Source organism: Triticum aestivum, chromosome 7A (assembly GCF_018294505.1).
Source record: "Triticum aestivum cultivar Chinese Spring chromosome 7A, IWGSC CS RefSeq v2.1, whole genome shotgun sequence".
NCBI lineage: Eukaryota > Viridiplantae > Streptophyta > Magnoliopsida > Poales > Poaceae > Triticum > Triticum aestivum.
This window is the reverse complement of record NC_057812.1, coordinates 204,772,888-204,794,851: the sequence shown is the minus strand read 5'-3', so window position 1 is coordinate 204,794,851 and position 21,964 is coordinate 204,772,888. Positions and strand designations below refer to the sequence as shown.

General features: G+C 45.1%; 2 protein-coding genes across 6 annotated transcripts; one reads left to right on the top strand and one right to left on the bottom strand.

Moving 5' to 3' along the window:
- The first annotated feature begins 1,185 nt into the window (after positions 1-1,185).
- On the top strand, positions 1,186-6,768 carry LOC123150632 (E3 ubiquitin-protein ligase makorin). 4 transcript variants are annotated; one of them, XR_006475248.1, is made up of 8 exons: positions 1,186-1,426; positions 3,027-3,114; positions 3,209-4,068; positions 4,355-4,424; positions 4,944-5,032; positions 5,114-5,171; positions 6,184-6,278; positions 6,376-6,768. XR_006475248.1 is itself a non-coding variant. In XM_044570470.1 (7 exons), the coding sequence occupies exons 1-6, from the start codon at positions 1,413-1,415 to the stop codon at positions 5,145-5,147; spliced, it is 1,155 nt and encodes a 384-aa protein (XP_044426405.1). In that variant the 5' UTR covers positions 1,186-1,412; the 3' UTR covers positions 5,148-5,171; positions 6,376-6,768. The 4 variants fall into 4 exon arrangements, 1 of the variants encoding a protein (XP_044426405.1); XR_006475249.1 differs by lacking the exon at positions 6,184-6,278 and having other exon boundaries at positions 4,355-4,503; XR_006475250.1 differs by lacking the exon at positions 6,376-6,768 and having other exon boundaries at positions 4,355-4,503; positions 6,184-6,273.
- An 11,715-nt stretch (positions 6,769-18,483) lies between these two features.
- On the bottom strand, positions 18,484-20,823 carry LOC123150126 (uncharacterized). Of its 2 annotated transcripts, XM_044569927.1 has the most exons (3): positions 20,543-20,823; positions 19,794-19,963; positions 18,484-18,910 (listed from the first exon to the last, which is right to left on the bottom strand). In XM_044569927.1, the coding sequence occupies exons 1-3, from the start codon at positions 20,677-20,679 to the stop codon at positions 18,834-18,836; spliced, it is 384 nt and encodes a 127-aa protein (XP_044425862.1). In that variant the 5' UTR covers positions 20,680-20,823; the 3' UTR covers positions 18,484-18,833. The 2 variants fall into 2 exon arrangements, 1 of the variants encoding a protein (XP_044425862.1); XR_006474969.1 differs by lacking the exon at positions 19,794-19,963 and having other exon boundaries at positions 20,543-20,816.
- Between the last annotated feature and the right edge of the window lie 1,141 nt (positions 20,824-21,964).

Genomic DNA, 21,964 nt, shown 5'->3' with positions numbered 1-21,964 from the left:
CAACTTATTAATGACCCCATAGTTTTTTTTGTTGGTGGTTTTATCAATTCAAAAACTCTACAACTAACTTTTCCCTTCACTTTCTCTCTCCTTTCCTGTTTCGGTTTGAGAGTTGTGAGGGACGCTTCCACTCCTCTCCTTCTCTTCTCTTCTATACCGGCTTTGGATTAGAAGCACTGGCCAAGCTGCGTTTAGTCTATGAGGTTAGATGACCCCACACACCCCACATCTTTTCTATAAACACCCCTTTAGTTTTCTAAAATGTATGACAAGTTCTTACAACTTAAGATGATTGACCCACAACTTATTAGTGACCCTATAGGGTTTTATCTGCTGGCGCCGCCACTGATTAGGAGGTCGGCTTGCTGTTGTATATAGTAGGTTTAGGATTAGATCTAGTTTAGAGTCTATCCACGGGGCGTCTTTCGCTATGCCACGATAGAGCTTCATATTGACGCTCTCCAGCAACGTCTGGAGGTTGCCTGCTCCCTCTTCCGATTGCTCTTCATGAAGGATGGCGGCTGCCAAAGGCTGATCTGATGTTCTCTGAATACGCTTGGTGAAAGGCTGGATCGTGCAGCCGTGAGCCTCATTCCTATTTTCCCTTGCCATCGAGAGGAAGGAAGGGATGGAAGGGGCAAAGGTGTGTCATACCCACTTGGGTTCGGAGTTCCACCGAAAGAAGAAGCGGGCCTAGAGGTTCATCGTCATCTTCTCCTCCTCGTTCCATTGACCTTCAATGTGGATCCACAATGCACTCGGTATTTTCAAAAACAACTCAAAACACAATTTGAAATAACACCATCAAGCCCTTTCTTTCCTTCCCACGTGTCGGTCGTCAGTTTGTCACACTTAAAAGCTGTTCGGCAATCCACCAGCTCCCTAGAATTTAAAGATCTGCGAAATACCTATTTACTCACTTCATAGTTTTAAACTGCAGCTTCACCTACTTTAGGATTGGAGCGGTAGAGCGGGGGGACTCCGAATAGGCCCTCACCCTCACACTCACACTCACACCTGCCCACAGCACAACCCGTTTCACTTCAGGCCGCATCGCCGAGCGGTCTCCGGACGCGGTCGGGCAAATGACGCCCGTGCCCAGGCCTCACGGCGCACCTCCACGCCCACCCCGGGGCCTGACCCGTCATTTCCCACGCCACCCGTTTTTAGGAATCATTCCCCGGTACGATACCCCCGCAGAAAGGCAGAGCTCCCCCCTCCCCAAAAAAAGCGAGACGACGGGACGAGACGGCGCGAGCGAGACAGACAGACAGGAGGCCGAGGCCGAGGGCGCGCGACCCCCCAACCCAAGCAAGCCCTAGGCGACGAGACGCGACCGCGACGGCGGCGGCGGCGAAGGCGTACCCCGCGTCCGCGTGCCCGGATTCGGGCCTCATCCGCTCGGCCCGGCCATGTCCACCAAGAGGTAACGCGGTTCCCCCGATTCGATTGTGCGCGCGCCCTGTCTCGCGCGGTTCTAAGCGTGGATTCGGTAGCGGTAGGGATTCGCGTGCGGCGGTGTCGCGTGCTGGCTTCCCGCAGGGGGTGCCGCTGAGCCCTGGATGGATTGAGCTGCGTCGAGCTTGCCTGGGTCTTCGTTTCGAGAATTTTGCCTGGGGCTTAGGATTTGGGGGTAGCCGGAGGTGAGGACACGCGTTTCGTGCTTAGTATTGGGGGTTGAGCTTGGCGCCGAGATGTTCCTCCGCGGTAGAGGCGCCCACGGGAGTAAGTAAGCTGATGTAATGTGATGCGCTTTGACACGATGCGAGATTTTAACTCCCCGGAGCTTCGATTGTGCCTCCATTCCTGTCGTTGCGTTACCATGTTCACATCCTCCATCTGTAGCGCTCTTTGTCCCGCCGCTTTGGGTGTGGTGGGAAAGCCTACCTAGAGTCCAGTTACTTCTTGTTTGTTAGCAGCTGATGGTATCGATGATAGTATTACGATTCTGCATGATTTAGGGTTTCAGATGGTACCCATTGGGAAAAATGTTTTTGGATTGTTATATATGCTGTTATCTGTGTAGATTGAATTCGAAGAACTGATTTCAGTTCGATTCGATTGTGGTGTATATGTTACCTCTTGGTTCTACAATCACAAGATTATTCTTGGGGACGGGTTCCGAGGATTTAACAAATCATTTTTTGTGGGTTTGCGACTGAAAGTTCAATTAACCTTGCTGTATGTTGTGCATACTTAGTGGTGGGTGAATACTGATGTTGACGCGGGAAATGTAGTGGGAAGTTCTTCAAAATCAATGGTGACGATGTCTTTGATTAATAATAGTGACATCCTTTTTGTAAGTATGCTGAAAGCAACGAGCGTACAAATTTGGAGCACAGAAGGAACTTAGGTAGAGCAATAAGTACTCCCTCTGTTCCATATTAGTTGTCGCTGAAACGAATGTATCTAGACGTATGTCAGTGCTAGATACATCTGTTTGAGCGACAACAAATATGGAGTGGAGGGAGTATGTGTTTGCATAGCTAGGGCCTATGCTCCTTAGATGCAAATTTCTTCACGAACTACTCCCTCCGTTCCAAATTAGTTGACTTGAATTTGTCTAAATACGGATGTATCTATACTTGTTTAGTGTCTAGATAAATATGGGTCAAGTAATTTGAAACGGAAGGAGTATATTCTTATTACGCTCTCCATTTAACTTGTAAGGAGTATTCTCCTGGAACCCTGTTCTCTTGTCCTGTATAGCAAATACTTACTGCTGTTAACAGAAAAGGTAAAAACTATATGAAGTGTGAAAAAAGGGGAAACAGAGATTTAACCTAATCTTAGCCTCTCTCGTGAGACATAACTTCAAATTCTTAACTAAGTTATCTATCTAAGCATTAACTGCTGCAGCATTCTTTACCATCAGTTTACATTTTGCTTAGAGAAGCAATATTGGGCAGGAGATTGCTCCCGAAATTCCATTTTTTTTCTACTGTCAGATTATTTCCTTCCTGAGATGGAACTAACAATTTGATAGTTAGCTTACATGTCTTTTTGTTCTGACTGATCTCCTTCAGGGTTCTTTGCAAGTTCTTCATGCATGGTGCTTGCTTGAAAGGAGAGTATTGTGAGTTCTCCCACGACTGGAGTGACCAAGCAAATAATGTAACGTGTTTCTATGGATGCGGATCTAGTTTCGTTGCCAGACTTCACAATGCATATCTTGTAGCGTTCCTTACTATGATGCTTGTTTGTGCAGGTTTGCACGTTTTACCAGAGAGGCTCATGCTCTTATGGTAACCGTTGCAGATATGACCATGTCAAGGTTTCTCGTAACAACCCAGTGCCTCCACTACCATCATCAAGTATCGCAACACGTAATTCCCCAGTTCGCCCGCCACCATCATCAAGTACTGCGACACATGTTGCATCTACATCTCCACAACTTTTAAGTTCTGGACGTCCTCTTCACTTGGGACACCAAACAAATTCAAGCAACCAACGACAACAGATATCTATGGATAAGCTGGCAGTTTCTGAAAGTAAGCCTGCATGGAGGAATGAGGTCCAACTTGACAGTGTATCAGAGGATGGGATTGGCTGGTCATCCATTCAAACTGCGCAAAACCAAACTTCCATGAAACTTGCTGATATGCCAATTTGTTCTTTTGCTGCTGGTGGTAACTGCCCGTATGGGGAAGAGTGCCCTCACATGCATGGGGATTTGTGTGCGTTCTGTGGGAAAATGTGCTTGCATCCTTATCGTCCTGATGAGAGGCAGGAGCATATCAAGCTATGTGAAAAAAACCACAAGCGTCTTGAGGCTTTGAAACGTAGCCAAGAAATAGAATGCAGTGTCTGCTTGGACCGTGTGCTCTCAAAGCCTACTGCTGCTGAAAGGAAATTCGGACTATTATCTGAATGTGATCATCCCTTCTGTATTTCATGCATAAGAAATTGGCGTGGCAACTCTCCTACATCTGGTATGGATGTGAACTCAGCACTGAGAGCTTGCCCAATATGCCGCAAACTTTCGTACTATGTCATTCCAAGTGTTCTTTGGTACTTCTCGAAAGAGGAAAAGTTGGAGATCACTGAAAACTACAAAGCAAAGCTCAAGTAAGATAGGCTTGTCCTGTTTTGTGGTCTTGTGCCCCAGCTTATATAAGTAAAACTAGAATGCTACAAATATTTCAGTCATTGAACTCATCCATACTTAGATGAATGAGCCGTATCAATTTACTACAATCGCACTTCTAGTTATCTTGCCTCACGTGTTCTTATTTCCTTCTCTTTTGAATATTCAAGCCGATATGTTTCATGGAAGTGATTTAACATGAACATACTATGCTCCTTAGTACTTGATTATCATTCTACTGTCTGACCTACAAGTATACCATTGCAGGTCAATAGATTGCAAGTACTTTGATTTCGGAACGGGCACTTGCCCCTTCGGGACAAGCTGTTTCTACAAGGTGACATACTTCTTACATTCTATAAACATGTGAATACACATCTGCCTGCCCTATCCATATAGTTTGAGTTCACTACCAGGTCAGCTCCATCCCATCGCTGTTGGCAGTAACTCGTTTATTCGGAACACTGGTAGCTAATAATAACCCTCTCCTCCGTCTGTTGGTCTACTGGAAACAACCCAATTTACTTTGTTTTGATTCCAAGAGTCTTTTGTGTCCTCTCTAGTATTATCATCAGTTATGCACTCCTCAGTTACCACTGCTTAATAGTCCTTGTTAGTTATTTGGTGGATAAAGATTGGAACGTGTAGACCATGGTTGGAGTTTATGTTATGTTCAAGTTTGCATGTGTTGTAGGGGATATGATATTTGATTTCTTGCCGATTATTTTCCTAGATAGCTTCATTTAGTGTAGAAACTGTGGATATGATTGTTGTAGCTTGCAATGTTAATTGACCGGTCTTTCCTCTTATTTGTCTTCTATTTTTGACTCAATCTTGTATCGTTTATGTTTTGCAGCATGCTTACAGAGATGGCCGCTTGGAAGAAGTCGTACTGCGACATCTTGATTGTGATGATGGAAGTACACTTATTGCTAAGAACATTAGGTGTGTGTTATCTATCTGTTTTATGCAGTCTGCATATTTTACTTCTCCTTATTTTTCTCCTGTATTGCTGTCACATTCTAGGTTGTCAGACTTCCTCGGCCGGTTGCATCTTTAGGGACCTGCTGCATATATATCGAATGTAAGTTCTTTTGGGGGGTATGCAACCAACTCAATTATACTATTTTGGTGAAGTCACGTGCAAGTAATGCCCATTTTCCATCGTTATTGTCATTTATTTGCTGTTGTGGGAGATAGTCATGCTGCTGTTCCACTGTTGGAAAAGGCAACACCTAGGAGGCACTTAGGCACGCTTGAGCGCTAGGCAATGACAAAATGCCTTGCCTAGGGCATAAGCGAAACTCTAGCCATGGCAAGTAAGAAATTGTCCACTCAAGTGAAAAATCGTGTCATACTGCACTGACAGACCAAATTGGCCATATTCCAATTGCAATAGCTGGTAGTTTACTCACATATATTCTCCAAATCGATATCGATAATATCCCAAATACAACATGGTAGTCAAAATTGTACGTCTGCCTAAGGTTGCGCCTAGGGTGCTTAAGCACCACCTAGGCGCTAGGCGAAGGTCAACCGCCTTGCTTACGCCTAGCGCTTTTTCCAACCTTCCACTGATCAATTTCAGTGCTTGTAGTTATGTTCGTATTTCCACTGGCTGAATTGATTTTATCGAACTTGTGCAATCACGACCCCTGACATTCACTAACAGCACTGCATCCATTCTTCTCTTATTTTTTGTTGTTTTATTTCTACCAAACTACTCTTATAATCAGTTGACTAGAACAATGTCCATGCGTTGCAACGGGATATAAATATTCTAGTAAGTTAGCTTGTGATTTACCTGTCAATAATAATGCGATTGTGTAAATAAATGTTCATCGAATTCTGACCGTGAATTACCTTATATTTCAATTAGAAGTTTGTTAAGTAAATTAAAGTGAAATTGCTTCAGAAGGTAAGTAATTAAAGTGATTGATTATCATATACATGAAAGGTTGGACGAAGAGATGGTGTGAAGAAAGGTGAAATGGGAACATTACGTTCTTTTTAAGTAGTAGAGTTAAAGTGAACTGGAAAATTTGCATCCAGGCATCAATCATTCTGAGATTTCGCTGTCTACCAAATATTTGCAGTATTCCGAAGACATCAGTTTAAATCGAGGCATCTTGGAAAACTGCTGCTTTATCTCCAATTTATTGGTGGTTGCTTTGTCGCCAAACATACAAAGGCAATCCTTTTGTGCTGAAAAAGCTATCATTCCTGTCTCATGCATAAACTCTTACATAACCATTTGTGCCTAACTTCAGCACTGCTCGCTAATGCAGAAAATTCGAAGTTCGCTGCCGGATACCTGGATGACCTTGTAGCACTATTGACCTGTGAAACAATGGAAAAGAAGTTATGCCGCGAGTATGCTTGAAAAGTGAAAAGAAAAAATTACAATAATTAGAACTGCTGAAACGCCTTTCTGTATGCACTTTGTGTTGCTTCCTGGGTGGTCACCAGTGATTCGGTAGGACGTTACCTGGCCATTGTGTGAACGACCGGTGTGTAATACTCATTTCCAAACTGCCATTCCCCTGTTGAGGAAGGCTACCGCACCACCAACTGGTGAACTGAGACCGTTTGGTTGGTTGTATAACGTGTACGCTGGAGGAAAAAGGAAAAGAATTCAAAGAATATGCTTCATACTTGATGATATGAAGTTTGATTGGTCAGATGCTTGCCCATGAAATTTGGTTGGTCATGCAATTTGATTAGTTTTTTTAGCTCATGATATAAGACCAACAATTCCGCTAGCTCCACCATATTTTTGTAATGTGAATTTTGCATTTTCTTGTGTAACGCAAGGGATCTTGGACCAGATGCTCCTGATCTTGGTCATGGAACAAAAAACTGTCCATTCTCAGCATACGACGTCCTCCCTGAAGGCTGCGTAACGCTTACCAATCCCATCCCAAGCAAGGCGTAACAGTGAGGTATAACGCCTAGCAATCCCATCCCAAGCAAGGCGTAACAGTGAGGTATATCAGTATATGTATATGTCGTGCGCCATAACGATGGAGCTCAAGCAGCTTCAAAATAAACTATCCGCCTGTGTTTTTTGCTTCCCCTTCCTGTTTTACTGCTCTGGCGATTCACCACCACTAAGGCTGGTCATAGTGAAGAGTATGTTACTAGTCTATATTACCATCTTCATAGTGGGCAGTGTCATATGTATGGTAACATATGTCTTTATTCATTACTTTGTAGACTCATTTTGTATTTGAGAAACGCTATGTGATGGTAATATATTATGTTATTCTATTTGTCTCTCTCATTAACTACGTGCCATCTCACTATTTTTGCTTATGTGGCATCTATGTTATTACCTATATTATAGCATCTCTAATAGATTGTATGTTAGTCTTGTTGGTAAAATGTCCATGTCATCAACCAACAAGCTATTATACAACCACTTCAATAAATTATACTTCCTTTGTTTCTTTTTAGTCTGCATATAAGATTTAGTCAAAGTCAAACCGTGTAAAGTTTGACCAACTTTGTTTAAAAAAATATCAAACATCTACAATACTAAACCTATATGGTATGAAAATTAATTGCATGATGCATCTAACAACATTGATTTCATATTGTGAATCTTGATATTTTTTTCTATAAACTTAGTCAAAGTTGACAAAGTTTGACTTTGGCCAAAGTTTATATGCAGACCAAAAAGAAACGGATGGAGTATGTAAGCTATCCAATAGATGATGAGAAAATAAATGTGGTTGCTCTCTATTTCACCTTGGAGCTTGTGTAAAGGTTGTTGGTTATTTTAAATACAACTTTGCTCTCTCTCTCCATATTTATTATATGACACATCATCACTATGTCCTAGGTGACAAATTTACCAACATCTATCTTACAACCGTTGGAGATGCCCTTGCTGACCAGCCTGAGGCTAGCCGGACCTGTCGTCTTCGTCAACGCACCCTTCGCCAACCGAGCAACACCCCATGCACTGTAGTCCTTTCCAGAACCACGTTGGTGTAACTGAAATTGAACCCCATCTTACTTTCGAGGGGCAATGACAGTAGTTCTGCCTTTTCATATTAGACTAGTAAGATGCCCGTGCTATGCTGCTACGGAATCACAAATGATCGGGTGGGAATTCTTTACTAATAAGTATCAGGAGCCTATTGAACAATAAAAGGTACGGTGTACCAAGACATCAATCAAAGTGATGTTATATTGTTGATAAGTACACGCCGAGCAAAATCTAACGTATGTTTTCCGACCAATGAACCCCCTCGCCCAAGCCAACCGTTTTATTCTAATTTGAGCAGTGCTATGCAAACGACGGTCTGCGGATGATGTTTGAATGACAAGCCTTTCACGCCGTTCATTCATGGCAACAAACGGGCGCCAACCACACGATGGGCCATCGTGCAGTGATCGTCCATGCAATTCATCGTGTGTAGAGCAGTTCTGTTCTAATTTTCACCTTGCAGAAGACTTGGTGTTCTCCCTACCCAACTTTCTACATGCTGTCCCATATTGAGGAGGACAGAGAGCATGCAACAATAAAAAAATTGTCCACACACATTTGGCAATTGCGATGACCCCAACCAGCTTTTTGTTAACACATGATCTATCTCTAGTCCAAACCCCATTAACCGCTACAAGAATCTGCATATGCCACCATGAAGAGAAGTAATATTGTAGACCCATTCATGCTTAGTTACATACCTTGGGCATCTATGAGGCCTTGGAATCATTCAGCAAACATAGAACTTGTCAAAGTGCATTACTATCAGGATTTAAAATAGAGACCATCCACCTAAAAACGGGTAGTAAAGCGAAAATTCGAATCTGAGCCCGAGCTCATCTGCACCTGCGCTCACGAAAAAAATCAAAATAAATACTAGAAAAATTCAAAAAATTCCAAAAAAAATTAGGGTGGTAGAAAATTTGATGCGTGAGGTACGCTCCAATTTTCAAAACATTTGGACTTCTGTGCAGCTCTCAGCAAAAAAGACAAATCGGAGGTCTGTAAAAATGTGTACTGTTCATATACTGTTCTGGTCTGATTTGTCTTTTTTGCTGAGAGCTGCATAGAAGTCCAAATGTTTTGAAAATTGGAGCGTATCTCACGCATCAAATTGTCTACCACCCTAATTTTTTTGGAATTTTTTGATTTTTTATAAAAATTTTATGATTTTTTTTTTTGACCGGGTGCAGATGCACCGGGCACCGAAACGCCGCTCTCGTAGTAAAGCAGCAACTCTGAACTATTGAAACACTAATTTACAAATTTTTAAAGCTCACCTTCCAGATAATTTGAATAACCTGAGGATATAATTACTCGTGCATGAGCTTTGACATGGTTAAGCATGTTGAGCATACAACTTCCTCTAATGATACTGTGCAAATTTACACTTCTATTATCCGAAACTTTGTGTATATGCAACTTACCGTATTTCCCTGATTCTAGCCCATGCAGAATTCTCTGAGCAGACTGTTAAGCCTCTTAAACAATCTTTTTCCCTGTCTCGCATCAGGTAATTGGCCCAAGTGATTATAAATTATTAAGCTAATGATTAGTCTATCGACTAAGCAATATTGGGAATGAAATTATATCAACAGTTTCAGACCCGAAGTTGAGCAAATAAGCAAATCACATAAGCAATATTGGGGATGAAACATATGTGCGTGCACCTCCCGACGGATGGAATCACATCGGTGAAGTGTGGAGGTAGAACACAGCAGCATTGGCAGGGACAACGCAGTGCACTGTGCCAGTGTTATTGCACTACCACTTGCAGCACGTATCCCTGGAAGCGGAGAATTAATACGGAGCGGCCTCGTCATGGCAATATGTACAGTTCAGAGCTTGCAAATGCTCGTCGGAATAAACACGGGATACCCTTTGTCTCCCGCAGACGCCGTTGTTGTCCGTCACCAGGACCGCAGCTCGTCGTCCTTGGCAACGGCAGCCTGGACATCCTACCGGGGTGGCCTGGAGTGCAGTCCTAGGCGACACGGCCATCTTTCCCGGTGGGATATCACTGAGGGAGAAGCCTATTAGATTTAGGAGTAAATTTGATACTCTCTTCGATCCAAATTATTTGCTGCACACCTAGTACAATTCAGTACTAAAGTTATACTAAATGCGCATCAATTAATTTGGACTGAAAGAATACTATATGCCACTACAAATTTTCAGGCTTTGAGAATTGATATCACTATTTTGAGTATTTTTCATATTTTAAAACATGCAACTACAAAGTTTTATGCTTTCAAATATGCCATTGTATACCGAGTGAGGCCATTAGGGGACAATAAGGAATCCCTAAAAAAAGACAAAAGGCCTCCTTTGGTTTAGAGGAATTTCATAGAAATTCTAGAGGATAGGATTCTTATAGAATTTTTTCCTTTAGAGCCCTTTGGTTCACAGGAATGGGTTTCTATTCCTACATAGGATTGGTTTCTATCCTCCATATTTCATAGGAAAATAAAAAAGAGCCTAGACTCAATGGAAAAATTCCTTTGGTGTCAACCAAATGACATTTTGTTTCCTATTCCTATTCATAGGATTTGAGATAATGTCATCTCATTTCCTACAAGATTCCTATTCCTATGATAATCCTATCCTATGAACCAAACAAAGTATTTAGGAGATGCAGGGACGGAAAATGCCCCTTGGACGTTCGCTCGCTGCCCATTGGGACGTTCAAGGGTGGCTTAGGACGGCAAGCAGGGTTGCCTGGTGCATGGGGAGCGGACGCTAGCGCCAGAAGGTCCGGAACGCCCCCAATGGATTTCCTCTCATTTCGTCCCAATCACTACTCCCGGTCGCCGACTGCCGACTCCTCCCCTGCTCCCGACCGCTGCCTGCTATGCCTCCGCTGCGCTGCTACCGGCCGTCCCCTCTGAGTTGCTCCCGACCTCTATCTGTCATGCTCCCTACTGCTGTCTGTCATGGCTCGATCGATCTCCATCTCCCGAGCGCCCGGCGCTGCTCCCGCTCAGCACGTGGTTCACGCCGACGAGGTGGAACCGGAGTGCCCATCGGCACTGCCTCTCGGCCACCACGACATCCGTGCCGGGATCATCTTCCCCGACCCCGATGACCGCCGCCGCACACGAGGCTCCTCCCACGGCAACGATTCCGGCCGACATCGGGTCCGCGATAACGCAAGAAGTGCGTCCCCGCCACAAGCACCTCCTCCCGTGAGCCGTGTTGGCTGAATTGTGTCATCTCCTTTGACTCTCCGTCCATCGTCATGTTTCGTTCTCCTTCTCCGACAGTTTGCACGGCCAGATCCAGAAGGAGTGATGTTACAAGGGAGATCTTAAGCCAAATCCGATTTACTACGTGATGCTCACCCAACTCAACTCCAACGTGGTCGCAGGGAAAGAGAGGGGAGGGGCCGGCGGCGAGGAAACTTGGAGAGGTTCTAGAATAATCGATCTCACGAGAGAAACCTCTAGAATAGAGTTATTTACCCAAAGCCACCACATTTGAGGCTAGGGTAACAACTTAGTACTACATTTGTGCCAGGGCACAAAAAACCACCGAAATTGCACCTAATCTGTAACGCGGAGCACTGATGCTCAGATTTGGTCGCAGAAATAGCGGATCTGACCAGTGGGGCCAACCTGTCAGGCCGATGTGGCATGCCTACATGGATAAATTTGCTGAGGTGGCCGAAGGCCCCATCTGTCAGCCTCTGTCTGATTCCCCCCTTTCCCCAGGCACCTTCTTCTCCACCAACACGACACAACCAGCCAAATCCGCCGCCGCCGCTGGAGACTTACCCCGGCGAGCCACCCCACCCCGACGAGCCTCCTCGCTGCCCCAGCCACTGGCCCGCGTGGATCCAACCCCAGACACACCCCTAGCCCTTTGTTTCGCCTGGATCCGGCGAGGATCCACCCCATCGCCCAAATTGTAGTGGATCTCGTCGGAGCTCAGGGTGCGGCAGCTAAACCTTGCGCGAGACTACGGGGACTCGGGGACACGCATGCTAGCCACGATGCGCTCGGCGGTGCGGACAACAAGACTTAGAGACGTCGCAAATCGTGACTTCACCATCAATGGCGGACGGCGGGGCGGTTTCTCGCGGACAACCATGCTAAAGGAAGTGTGGATTCCATTGTATGCCATATAGAGATTCGTGAGGAAGCGGAGGATCCGAGGAAGGTAGGTGGAGGCTGGGATACGCCAGAGTGGAAGATCGTGCAGCGGCGCTCGTCACCGGAGACGGTGAAGAAAGAGCCTGTGCCGGCGATTCCGGGTACTTTTCTGCTGATTTCTTAGCAAGGGGGGATTGGGGACCGAGGGAGGGACCTCATGGAAAGAATGGAGGAGGTAGGGACACATCACAGAAAGAGATTGATGCCTGGTGGTCGTCTTTCCCGAGTCCGGTCACTGCGAAGCTAGTAATCCCATACAAACCAGAGAGCCCCTACCTGATTCGCTCCTCCACAAGTAGTTTTTCTTTTAGAATAATACATCCAGAAGAAGTAGTTGGGGGGCTGACAGCAGGACCCGACATCCACCTCAGCTATTTGAACACGTAGACATGCCACATAGGCCTGACAGGTGGGTCCAATTTGTCAGTTTTGCTGTTTTCGGAAGCTTATCACACAATCAGTGCTCTCCGTTAGTCGTTAGACGCAAAGTTGGTGGTCTTTTGTGCCCTGCCTTGAATGTGGTATCAAGTTGTTACCCTAGCCCCAACTGTGGTGGTTTTCGGTAAATAACTCTCCAGTATCCTATTTTGGTCGTTGGCTCTGTACAACATGCCTCGATCTCAATCTCAGCCGTAGATTCAAGATCGGACGGTATATACGGCCCGAAGGCAGGCACACCATCACCACCAACTCGCTTTTTTATAGGAGTAGAGAAGAGGTAAAATGGGCCGAGGTTCCGAGGTATCGTAGAGTTTCAAACACCCACAACAATGCACTCTCAGAACTAGAAAAACATAAGGCTGCGCTTGGATTAGGTGTAAAATAATACGGAGGTGTTGTGTTTACAGGTGTAACTTACCGGCCAATGAGCAATTGCCACAAACAACTTAGATGGGAAGAGTTTTTCCCCGAAACTAAGGACCCCTCCCTCTGGCGGCGGCGATTAGGGTTTCGACGTGGAACATGATGGCGCTCGCTGATCTCGTCGGCGAGGCGCGCGGGGCTTGGATCGGGCGCGATGGCATCATCTCAGCCTGTTGACGCCAACCAGAAGGATGGGGGGAAGGGCTCCCCTCGGTCAGCAAGAACACATCTGGAAGAGGCGCTGGGGAAGCTGGATATCTCTGAAGAAGAAGCCACGCCTCTGGTTCTGGATGATCGTGTGGAAGGAGGCCCGGCGAAGTGGTTGCTGGCAGGCAAGATCTTGCACCGTAATCTGTACCATATCCAGATGATCACCAACGCCCTTCGCCCGGCTTGGGGCAACCCAAGGGGACTACAGTTCCGATCTGCTGGTCCTAACATGTTTGTGGCTGAGTTTGAGAATCAACGAGATAGAGATCGAATTTGGAGTGGATCACCGTGGCACCTGAACAAAAACGCTGTGATTCTAGCGGAGTTTGAAGATTGTATGAGGCCGGATGAATTGAAATTTGACAAGCTCCAAGTGCGGGCTAGGGTTTTAAACCTCCCATACAATCTTCGTGATGATGCATGGGCTGGACCTATTGCTAGACAGATTGACCCCAAGGCACAGCTAGCAAAGTTTGATCACATTGGGGGCTATCTGCGGGCTAGGGTTACCATTGAAGTGGACAAGCCTCTGAGAAGGTGGGTATTAATTGACTCGGCCAGGAGGAAGAAGGTTGATCCCTATGATATTCAGTATGAGCAAATCCCTTACTTTTGTTTCTCCTGCGGCCGCCTTGGACACTCGGAGCTGCACTGCCCTACATCGGGGACCCGAGATGCAAACGGCGACTTGCCGTTCGGGGCCCAACTGAGGCTGCCGACGAGTCCAAAAAACCAGCCACTAGTTACAACTCTTCCCGGAGCCAGAATTCAGAGCAGAGCAGCAAGAACAATACTAGGAATTCTTGCTCTAGGGAAGACGCAGGGGTAGAGGTAAATTCATCTGTGAAGAACAGGCAGCAGTATAAGAGGAAGGAGGGGCCGAATCCAGTCTACATACCAAAACAATAGCTCCTCCTTACTTCGGGCCAGGACGAACACAACAAGGATTCAGAAGACCCAACCACATCTGATGGAAAACTGGACGACAAGGAGGGGGATGGGAGAGAGTTTGCACATGATCCAAAGAAGAAGAAGCCTACACCTGAAAATTCAGCAGAGACCGCGGCGCGGTCCTGCCCGTCCCAATGAGATGCATGAGTTGGAACTGCCGGGGGCTTGGGAACCCTGAGGCAGTTCGAGAGCTTCACAGTTTAGTGAAGCAAGAAGGACCCTCTCTTCTCTTCGTCATGGAGACAAAGATTAGAGGCAAGCGTGTTGAATTTCTGAAATATGGACTAGGTTTCAGTGGCTACTATGCAGTCGACAGTGAAGGGTTGAGTGGAGGTATTGGTCTGTTCTGGACAAAGGATGTTTCAGTTGAGCTGAAGAATTTTAGTATCAGTCATATTGACGTGATGGTGAAGGACTTGAATCAAAACTCTATGGAGTGGCGATTCACAGGATTTTATGGCGCTCCCAGAGTGGAAAACAGACATCATAGTTGGCGCTTTCTGCGCACCTTATTCGGTATTCCACACTCGGCGTGGTTGTGCATGGGGGACTTCAACGAGACGCTTTCCGCATCAGAACACTTCAGTAGAACACCCAGGCCGGAGGGGCAGATGCGAGCTTTTCGGGAGGTTGTAGATGACTGTATGTTACAAGACCTTGGATGGTCAGGCTGTGCGTACACATGGGATAACGGGCAAGCAGGCCTGTCCAATGTCAAAGCAAGGCTGGATAGAGCCTTTGCAAATGAGGAGTTTCGGCAACATTATGAGTATATCCGAGTGAAGCATCTTGCGGCATGTGAATCGGATCACTGTTTTGTTGTAGCGGATGTGAAAGCTTCTCTGCCGGGTAGATCTCAGCATACACGGCAGTTTAGATATGAAAGTGTTTGGCAAACACACAGGGATTATGATCAGCTTGTGTCAGAAACATGGCGTGGTCATGCTCGTGCCCCGAGACTGCAAGGTATATCAGATTCACTTGATCTTCTCAGGCGCACTCTTGGTCCATGGGGAGCAAAGGAGTTCGGGTGCCTCACACGTACGGTGAGACAGCTTCAGAAAAAGTTGAATAAGCTCCGGAGTGAGTCTGCTGGACATGGCCCGACAGATGAAGAGAAACGTGCGGTCCCAAAACTCCGGGAGGCTATGCATCAGGAAGAGATATGGATGAAACAACACTCGCGTGTCCGTTGGTTACACGAAGGAGATCGTAATACATCCTACTTTCAAGCACAAGCAGCAGTGCGAAAACGCATAAATAGAATTGCCCATCTCAGGCGCCAGGACGGCTCGGTTTGTGCAACAGAAAGAGAGGACAAGGAGGAAGTGCAAGCTTTTTACCAGAACTTGTATGAGTCCCAAGGTTTTTATGATGCTAATAATTTGTTGAACTTTGTTCCGGTGAAAGTAACACATGCTATGAATGATCTTTTGAATAAACCATATGATGCAACCGAGGTGAGGGAGGCTCTATTCCAAATGGCGGCCTCCAAAGCCCCGGGCATTGATGGGTTTACGGCGGGTTTTTATCAACGTCACTGGAGTGTTATCCAGGAGGACGTGACACGAGCAGTTTTGGATCTTTTGAATGGGGGTGACATGCCTACCGGACTTAACGACACTTCGATCACTCTTATTCCCAAGGTACGACATCCACAGACAATTCTCCAATACCGCCCTATAGCTCTCTGTCTGGTTCTGTATAAGATTGCTGCCAAGGCAATCACTAATCGCATGCGGAGTATTATGGATGAAATTATTAGTGAAGAACAGAGTGCCTTTGTTCCTGGACGCTTGATCACCGACACTGTGTTAGTTGCATACGAAAGTGTGCACACAATGAAGCGGAGGAAGAAGGGGAAGAATTATTCCTGCGCTGTCAAGCTTGACATGATGAAAGCGTACGATAGAGTCGAATGGCACTACCTGGAGGCCATCATGTTGAGATTGGGTTTCTCTATGAGTTTTACTAGACTCATTATGAAGTGTGTATCTTCTGTCAGATTCTCGATTCGGGTCAATGGGGAGCTTCTTCCTTTTTTCACCCCTTCGAAAGGTTTGCGGCAGGGAGATCCCGTATCACCATATTTATTTCTAATTTGTGCAGAGGGCTTATCTTCTTTGATCAAGTCATATGATGGGGGATATATTGACAGGGGGATCAGAGCTAGCTTCATATCACCTTGGGTCAGTCATTTATTGTTTGCAGATGACAGTCTTATATTCATCAATGCAAGTGGACAAAGTGCGGACATATTGAATACGATTCTGGAGATGTATGGCAATGCCTCCGGACAGAGGGTTAATAGAGACAAAAGTGCTATTTACTTCAGTACAAACACCCCTGATTCGGTGCGGCAAACAATCAAGGCGATGCTGGACATTCAAGTTGAGGCCTTTAGCGAGCGGTACCTGGGTCTTCCTACTGCTGTGGGGCACATCACAAGTGAAACTTTCGACCACATTGGTGACAGGGCTCGAGGGAAGATGCAAGGGTGGTCTGAACGTTTATTGGCATGTGCAGGCAGAGAGACATTGATGAAATCAGTGGTGCAATCCATATCAACGTTTAGTATGAGCACTTTTCTTCTAACCAAGAAGGTATGCAAGAGTGTTACCTCCCCAATGGCAAAGTTTTTTTGGAGCAGCTCTCTTGACAGGAAGGCAATGCATTGGGTCTCATGGGAACAATTGACGACGCCAAAGTGCAAAGGGGGCATGGGCTTCAGGGACATGCACCAGTTTAATCTAGCTATGTTGGGCAAACAAGGGTGGAGGCTGCTAACACAACCAGATACATTGTGCTCAAGGGTGCTAAAAGGACGGTATTTCCCGGAAGTTGATTTCATGGATGCTACGCTGCCCAAGTCAGCTTCCAAGACTTGGCGGGCGATTATGGCGGGCAGAGAAGCTCTCCAAGCCGGTTTGATCAAAAGAATAGGAGATGGCACATCCACTTCTATATGGACTGACAAATGGATTCCGGGAACCATCTCCATGATGCCACTGCTGCAACCATCGCCTACCACACTCGACAAGGTCTCTGATCTGATAGATAGTGATAACTGGTCATGGCGACAGCAGGTGGTCCGAGACAATTTCATTGCGCCGGATGCCCAGGCTATTCTTAATATTCCATTGAGGCAAGGCGGTGGTGAAGATTTTCTCGCTTGGGCGCTCAATAAGTCAGGCAACTATACTGTCAAGACGGCGTACCGTGCACTTATGACTCAGAAAGAGTGTTTAGCTCTAGAGGAAGGGACGGATACCGGTACTTCACGGGATGATCAACAGTTGTGGTCTGCACTTTGGAAGCTCAATGTTGTCACGAAGGTGAGGCTGTTCTGGTGGAGAGTTATCCGCGGCATTCTTCCAGATGAGCACACACTCAAGAGGCGGCATATAAGTGAGATTAGCAGATGCAGAATCTGCTTAGCTAGAGATGAAGACCTCCAACATGCGTTGATGTATTGTTCGCATGCGAAGAGGTTCTGGCATGAGGTTCGGTCATGGTTTGATCTTCATCTACCTCGGCTCCATCCAGACTCTTGGGCGAGGGATATATTATGTCATGATCGTTTCTCAGAAAAGGACAGGCCACTGATCATTACGATCATGTGGGCCATTTGGCACTCCCGCAACAAAATCAAACACAATGAGGAAGGAACAGATCCGGCAACATCAATGCGTCTGACGAGAGAGGCTCTCGCATTCTAGATCTTCCTCGGAATCTTACTGTGACCATGGCGGGATGTGGGTGGCGGCCACCTGAGTTTGATCACATTTCTATCACTACAGATGGCGCCATTGACTTCGACACAAGCACTGGAGGTGCAGGTGGTGTGGCTCGCTCGGCAACCAAGATGTTAGGAGCTTGGTGTAAACCATACATGGGAATCACCGATCCCATCTTGGCTGAAGCTTATGCACTTCGTGACGGGGTGTTGTTTGCAAGACTTCGAGGCTTCACACATGTGATAATGGAAATAGACTGCATGGAGATAGTTGATCTCTGGAATTCTCGCCACAATTCGAGATCTATTATGGCACCTATCTTAGTTCAGATTGGAGTGCTAGCTCGTGATTTTTCTCTTTTTGTTGTTCAACATGTAAATCGGTTAGCAAACGTTTCGGCTCATCTATGTGCTAAGCGTGCTTGCACATTGCATGTAACGGAAAGCTGGCTTGATGAGACTCCCAGCTTCCTTGTGACAAGCCTTATGGTTGACTGTCCAAGGAATGCTCTTGTTTGAATAAAGCTCTCTGAATTGATTGCAAAAAAATAAAATAAAAAAAATGAGCAATTGCCATCCGGAAACAAAACGACTGAGCGAGGCATGTATTACGGAGGTATCTGAAACGGAAACATTGATCCAAACATGGCCTAAGTGGTAGCCTCCGGTAACGACCTAATCTCGTCTCTGGCCATAACCTCTTCCTCTCAAAGGTTCCGGGCCATGTACCCAGACATGGTCATCTGTGTGCGAAAATCCGGTTGCTTGCGCAGGGCCCAGCTCCTTCTCCACCAGCCCTTGATTGTCATCGACGTTGTGCCAGCACCAGCAGCTCTTGGATCAGTTTGATGAAAGCAGAGCCAAACTTCCCAGGCCAATGGGCAGGTCAGCATGAGACTGGCAGCCGACTCGAGGACCTGATCACAGAACGAACAGCATGAAACGTAGGCCCTCATCGCTAGACTGTCCGCATCTTAATGAAACCAAAAAATAGGTATTATTATTACTAAATGCTGGCCTACGTTTCTTATATTTGACAAACTGTATGATTAACTAATAAATAACAACTCATACACACAAAATAGAGTGAAATACAAAGAGCACACAAAAATGACCCATAACCTTCGCCATAAGCTCGGTATAATGCATGTGCACCTATTATTGGTTGTTACATTTCGTTCAGCGGTTCACCTCAACTACATCTGGTTGGAATTCTTCATTCTAGAAACATCGCAAATTTTGAAGGATAATCAAATTATCAATTGGGAAACTGAAACGTCTAAAAGCAAAAGAGTATATATGTCAGTTAACTTGGCATCGATAAGGATGCCAAACAAGTCTATGAAACACAATTAACTCAGAAATACGCCATTCATATTTTTGCCTATATTTGGTCAGGCCAGTGAACAATAAGTTAGAGCATTACTGAAATCTGACTAAATATAAGTGATCCAATCAGTATTGGATTCCAATAAGTACATAGTAGTTAACTGGCTAAATAGTTGATTTAGATCAAATTGGTATCCAACTTTAACAAGTAGCCGACCCAAGATGAGTTCAAGTAAAGATAAACCAGTCAATATCCGAATATTGGTATCCGGACTATATATCCTAAACACTAAACATCAGAACAATTTATTGCGGGCCAATTGATACAACTAACTGAAGAGAAAATAGTATATGAAAGACGCCGAGAGCGTAAATATATCTAGTATTAAACTGAGAGCATTTCACATGTAATTACAGAGAAATTTACAGACGTATTTTACATTGACAATGGAAGAAGCATTCTTTGCTTACTTTTCTTGTGCTTCCTCTCTTCCTTGGTTAATCTCATGCACAGATAAAGAAGTGCAGAAATACATGTAAAGGATAAAGCTATTCCTATGGACCTGAAATAAAAAGCAATACACGCGAACACTAGTAGAGCATACAAAGCAAGTTCACATATCACGAGGAGCACCTCAACCCTGCAGCAACCAGCATAAAATAGTTGCGGAAGTCAGGATGCGAGCAATAATTTAAACTGTAGTGCAAATGAGGAGAGACATGAAAATGATCTCTTCCTAAGAAGAGAATTTCTGACAATCCTGAATATTCATGTTGTCTTATGTGAAAAGAAACTTGTAAATATAGAACAGGTTGGTAGGCCCGTCGTTTATTTTGCTTTGATTGTTATGGAACAACTGTGAGATAGTGCTTTCGCAGTAAACACTACTAGCAATCAGGGCTTGTTTATATGAGGTGTCCCTCTTGAGATTTAGCTTACAATGATCATTTTGCTCGGTTCATTCATACAGCAGTCAATGAAAAGTGAAACTGCCATCTTGTTTAGCCTGTAATCCTGAGAACAGAAGCAATTGGGCAGGTAACAATCCAGCACTAGCTACAACAAGATGAAGAACTATGGTTGTTACTCCCTTTGTTAACCTAATAATGGCCGATTTTCCTTGTATTGTCACTTAATTCATCCTCAGCTTGGTAATATCGAAACATAACACTCAGGCTTGTGAGAGAAACGGAATGGCTTAGGGTTGGCGCTTGCGTACCACGAGGAGCCGGCCGTGGAGGCGGAGGTGGAGGAGAAGAAGGATGCGGTTGCCCAGGCTTGCTTGGATCGCGCCTGATACTCCTTCACCTGCTCCGCCATGGGGTGCTGCTGCTCGGCGTCCACTCCTCGCGCCATCTCGCTTCCGGATTCCGACGCCCAACGGCGACGGCGACGGAGTTGGTCCGGGTCGAAGAGGAAATGGGGGATCGATGTCCTCTGCTTTGGGCCAAGCACATTCGGCTTTGGGTCACCACGTCATCAGCAGTTTTTACAGATTTTAAGGCCTCTTTTGGTTCTAGATTCCCAGGGAGACGACTATATTCCTTACAGTCTAAAAAAGGACAGACTATATTGAAAGTGATGTTCTAATTCCGAGGTCACATGAGATTTTGCAAACTATCAAAACATTTGTCAAAGTTTCACATAAAAAAATTCGGAATTTTCTGAAATTGTTTTCATTTTTTTATTTTACTGTTCACCCTAGCTCATGTGAGCTCGGGATCAGAAAAACGACGTCCAGATTATATTCCTCTTTTTGTGAGGCACAGACTACATTCCTTAGGAATTATTTTTAAAGGGTTTGTTTAATTTGCAGGATAAAGAGCATAGAAAATATTTTCTGTAAAAATATATAGATTTTTTACATGGAATTCCATAGGAGTACTCCGTAACCTAGGAAAAACCCTAACGGACACAAAGCCCACTTCCCTAACGGCCGTTCCGCTGTTTTCCTCGTCTCCGACTTCCGATTTTCCACGCTGGAACGCACGGGATCATGGAGTTGCACAGGGACTTTAGGTCTAGTTTGTTAGGTTTCAGTGTCTTCGTGTTGTTCGTCCAGGCGATTCCGACGTTGCCATGGGATGCATGAGAGTTAGTTTCAAAATAGTGGAGCAAAAATATGTACATTGTAATTCTGAATTATTTTTTACTTCATTTTGTCCAATGCGAATAAGACAAGAATTTTTTTAATGTAAAAAATAAATAAAATGTTGTAGTAGGAGAAAATAAGTACAAAGTCCTAGCCAAAGACACAAGAAAAAACCAACAACAACGAGGCAAAGGGGGGAAACGCAACCTAGCCAGACGTTACAACAAAAACTCGAGGGCACACGCATACACTCAGGCCACCATGCACGACCTAGACGACAAGGTGATCTAGGCACGTAGAGCTGGCACGCGTCACATTTAATATGTTCAACCAACCCGTCGATCGAAGTGAAGGCATTGTCAAAAATCCTCTTATGTAGTACTATTTATGTGTAGCTACTTTTAAGATATGTACGAGACCTTGCTATATGCTTGTGACATTATGGCTATGATTTTCATATGGCATATTATCGTTATTGTCTCATGTCATATTGTTGGTATTATATGCCTTGTCACACACATCACTTGTTGTCATTTTGAGATGGTTATG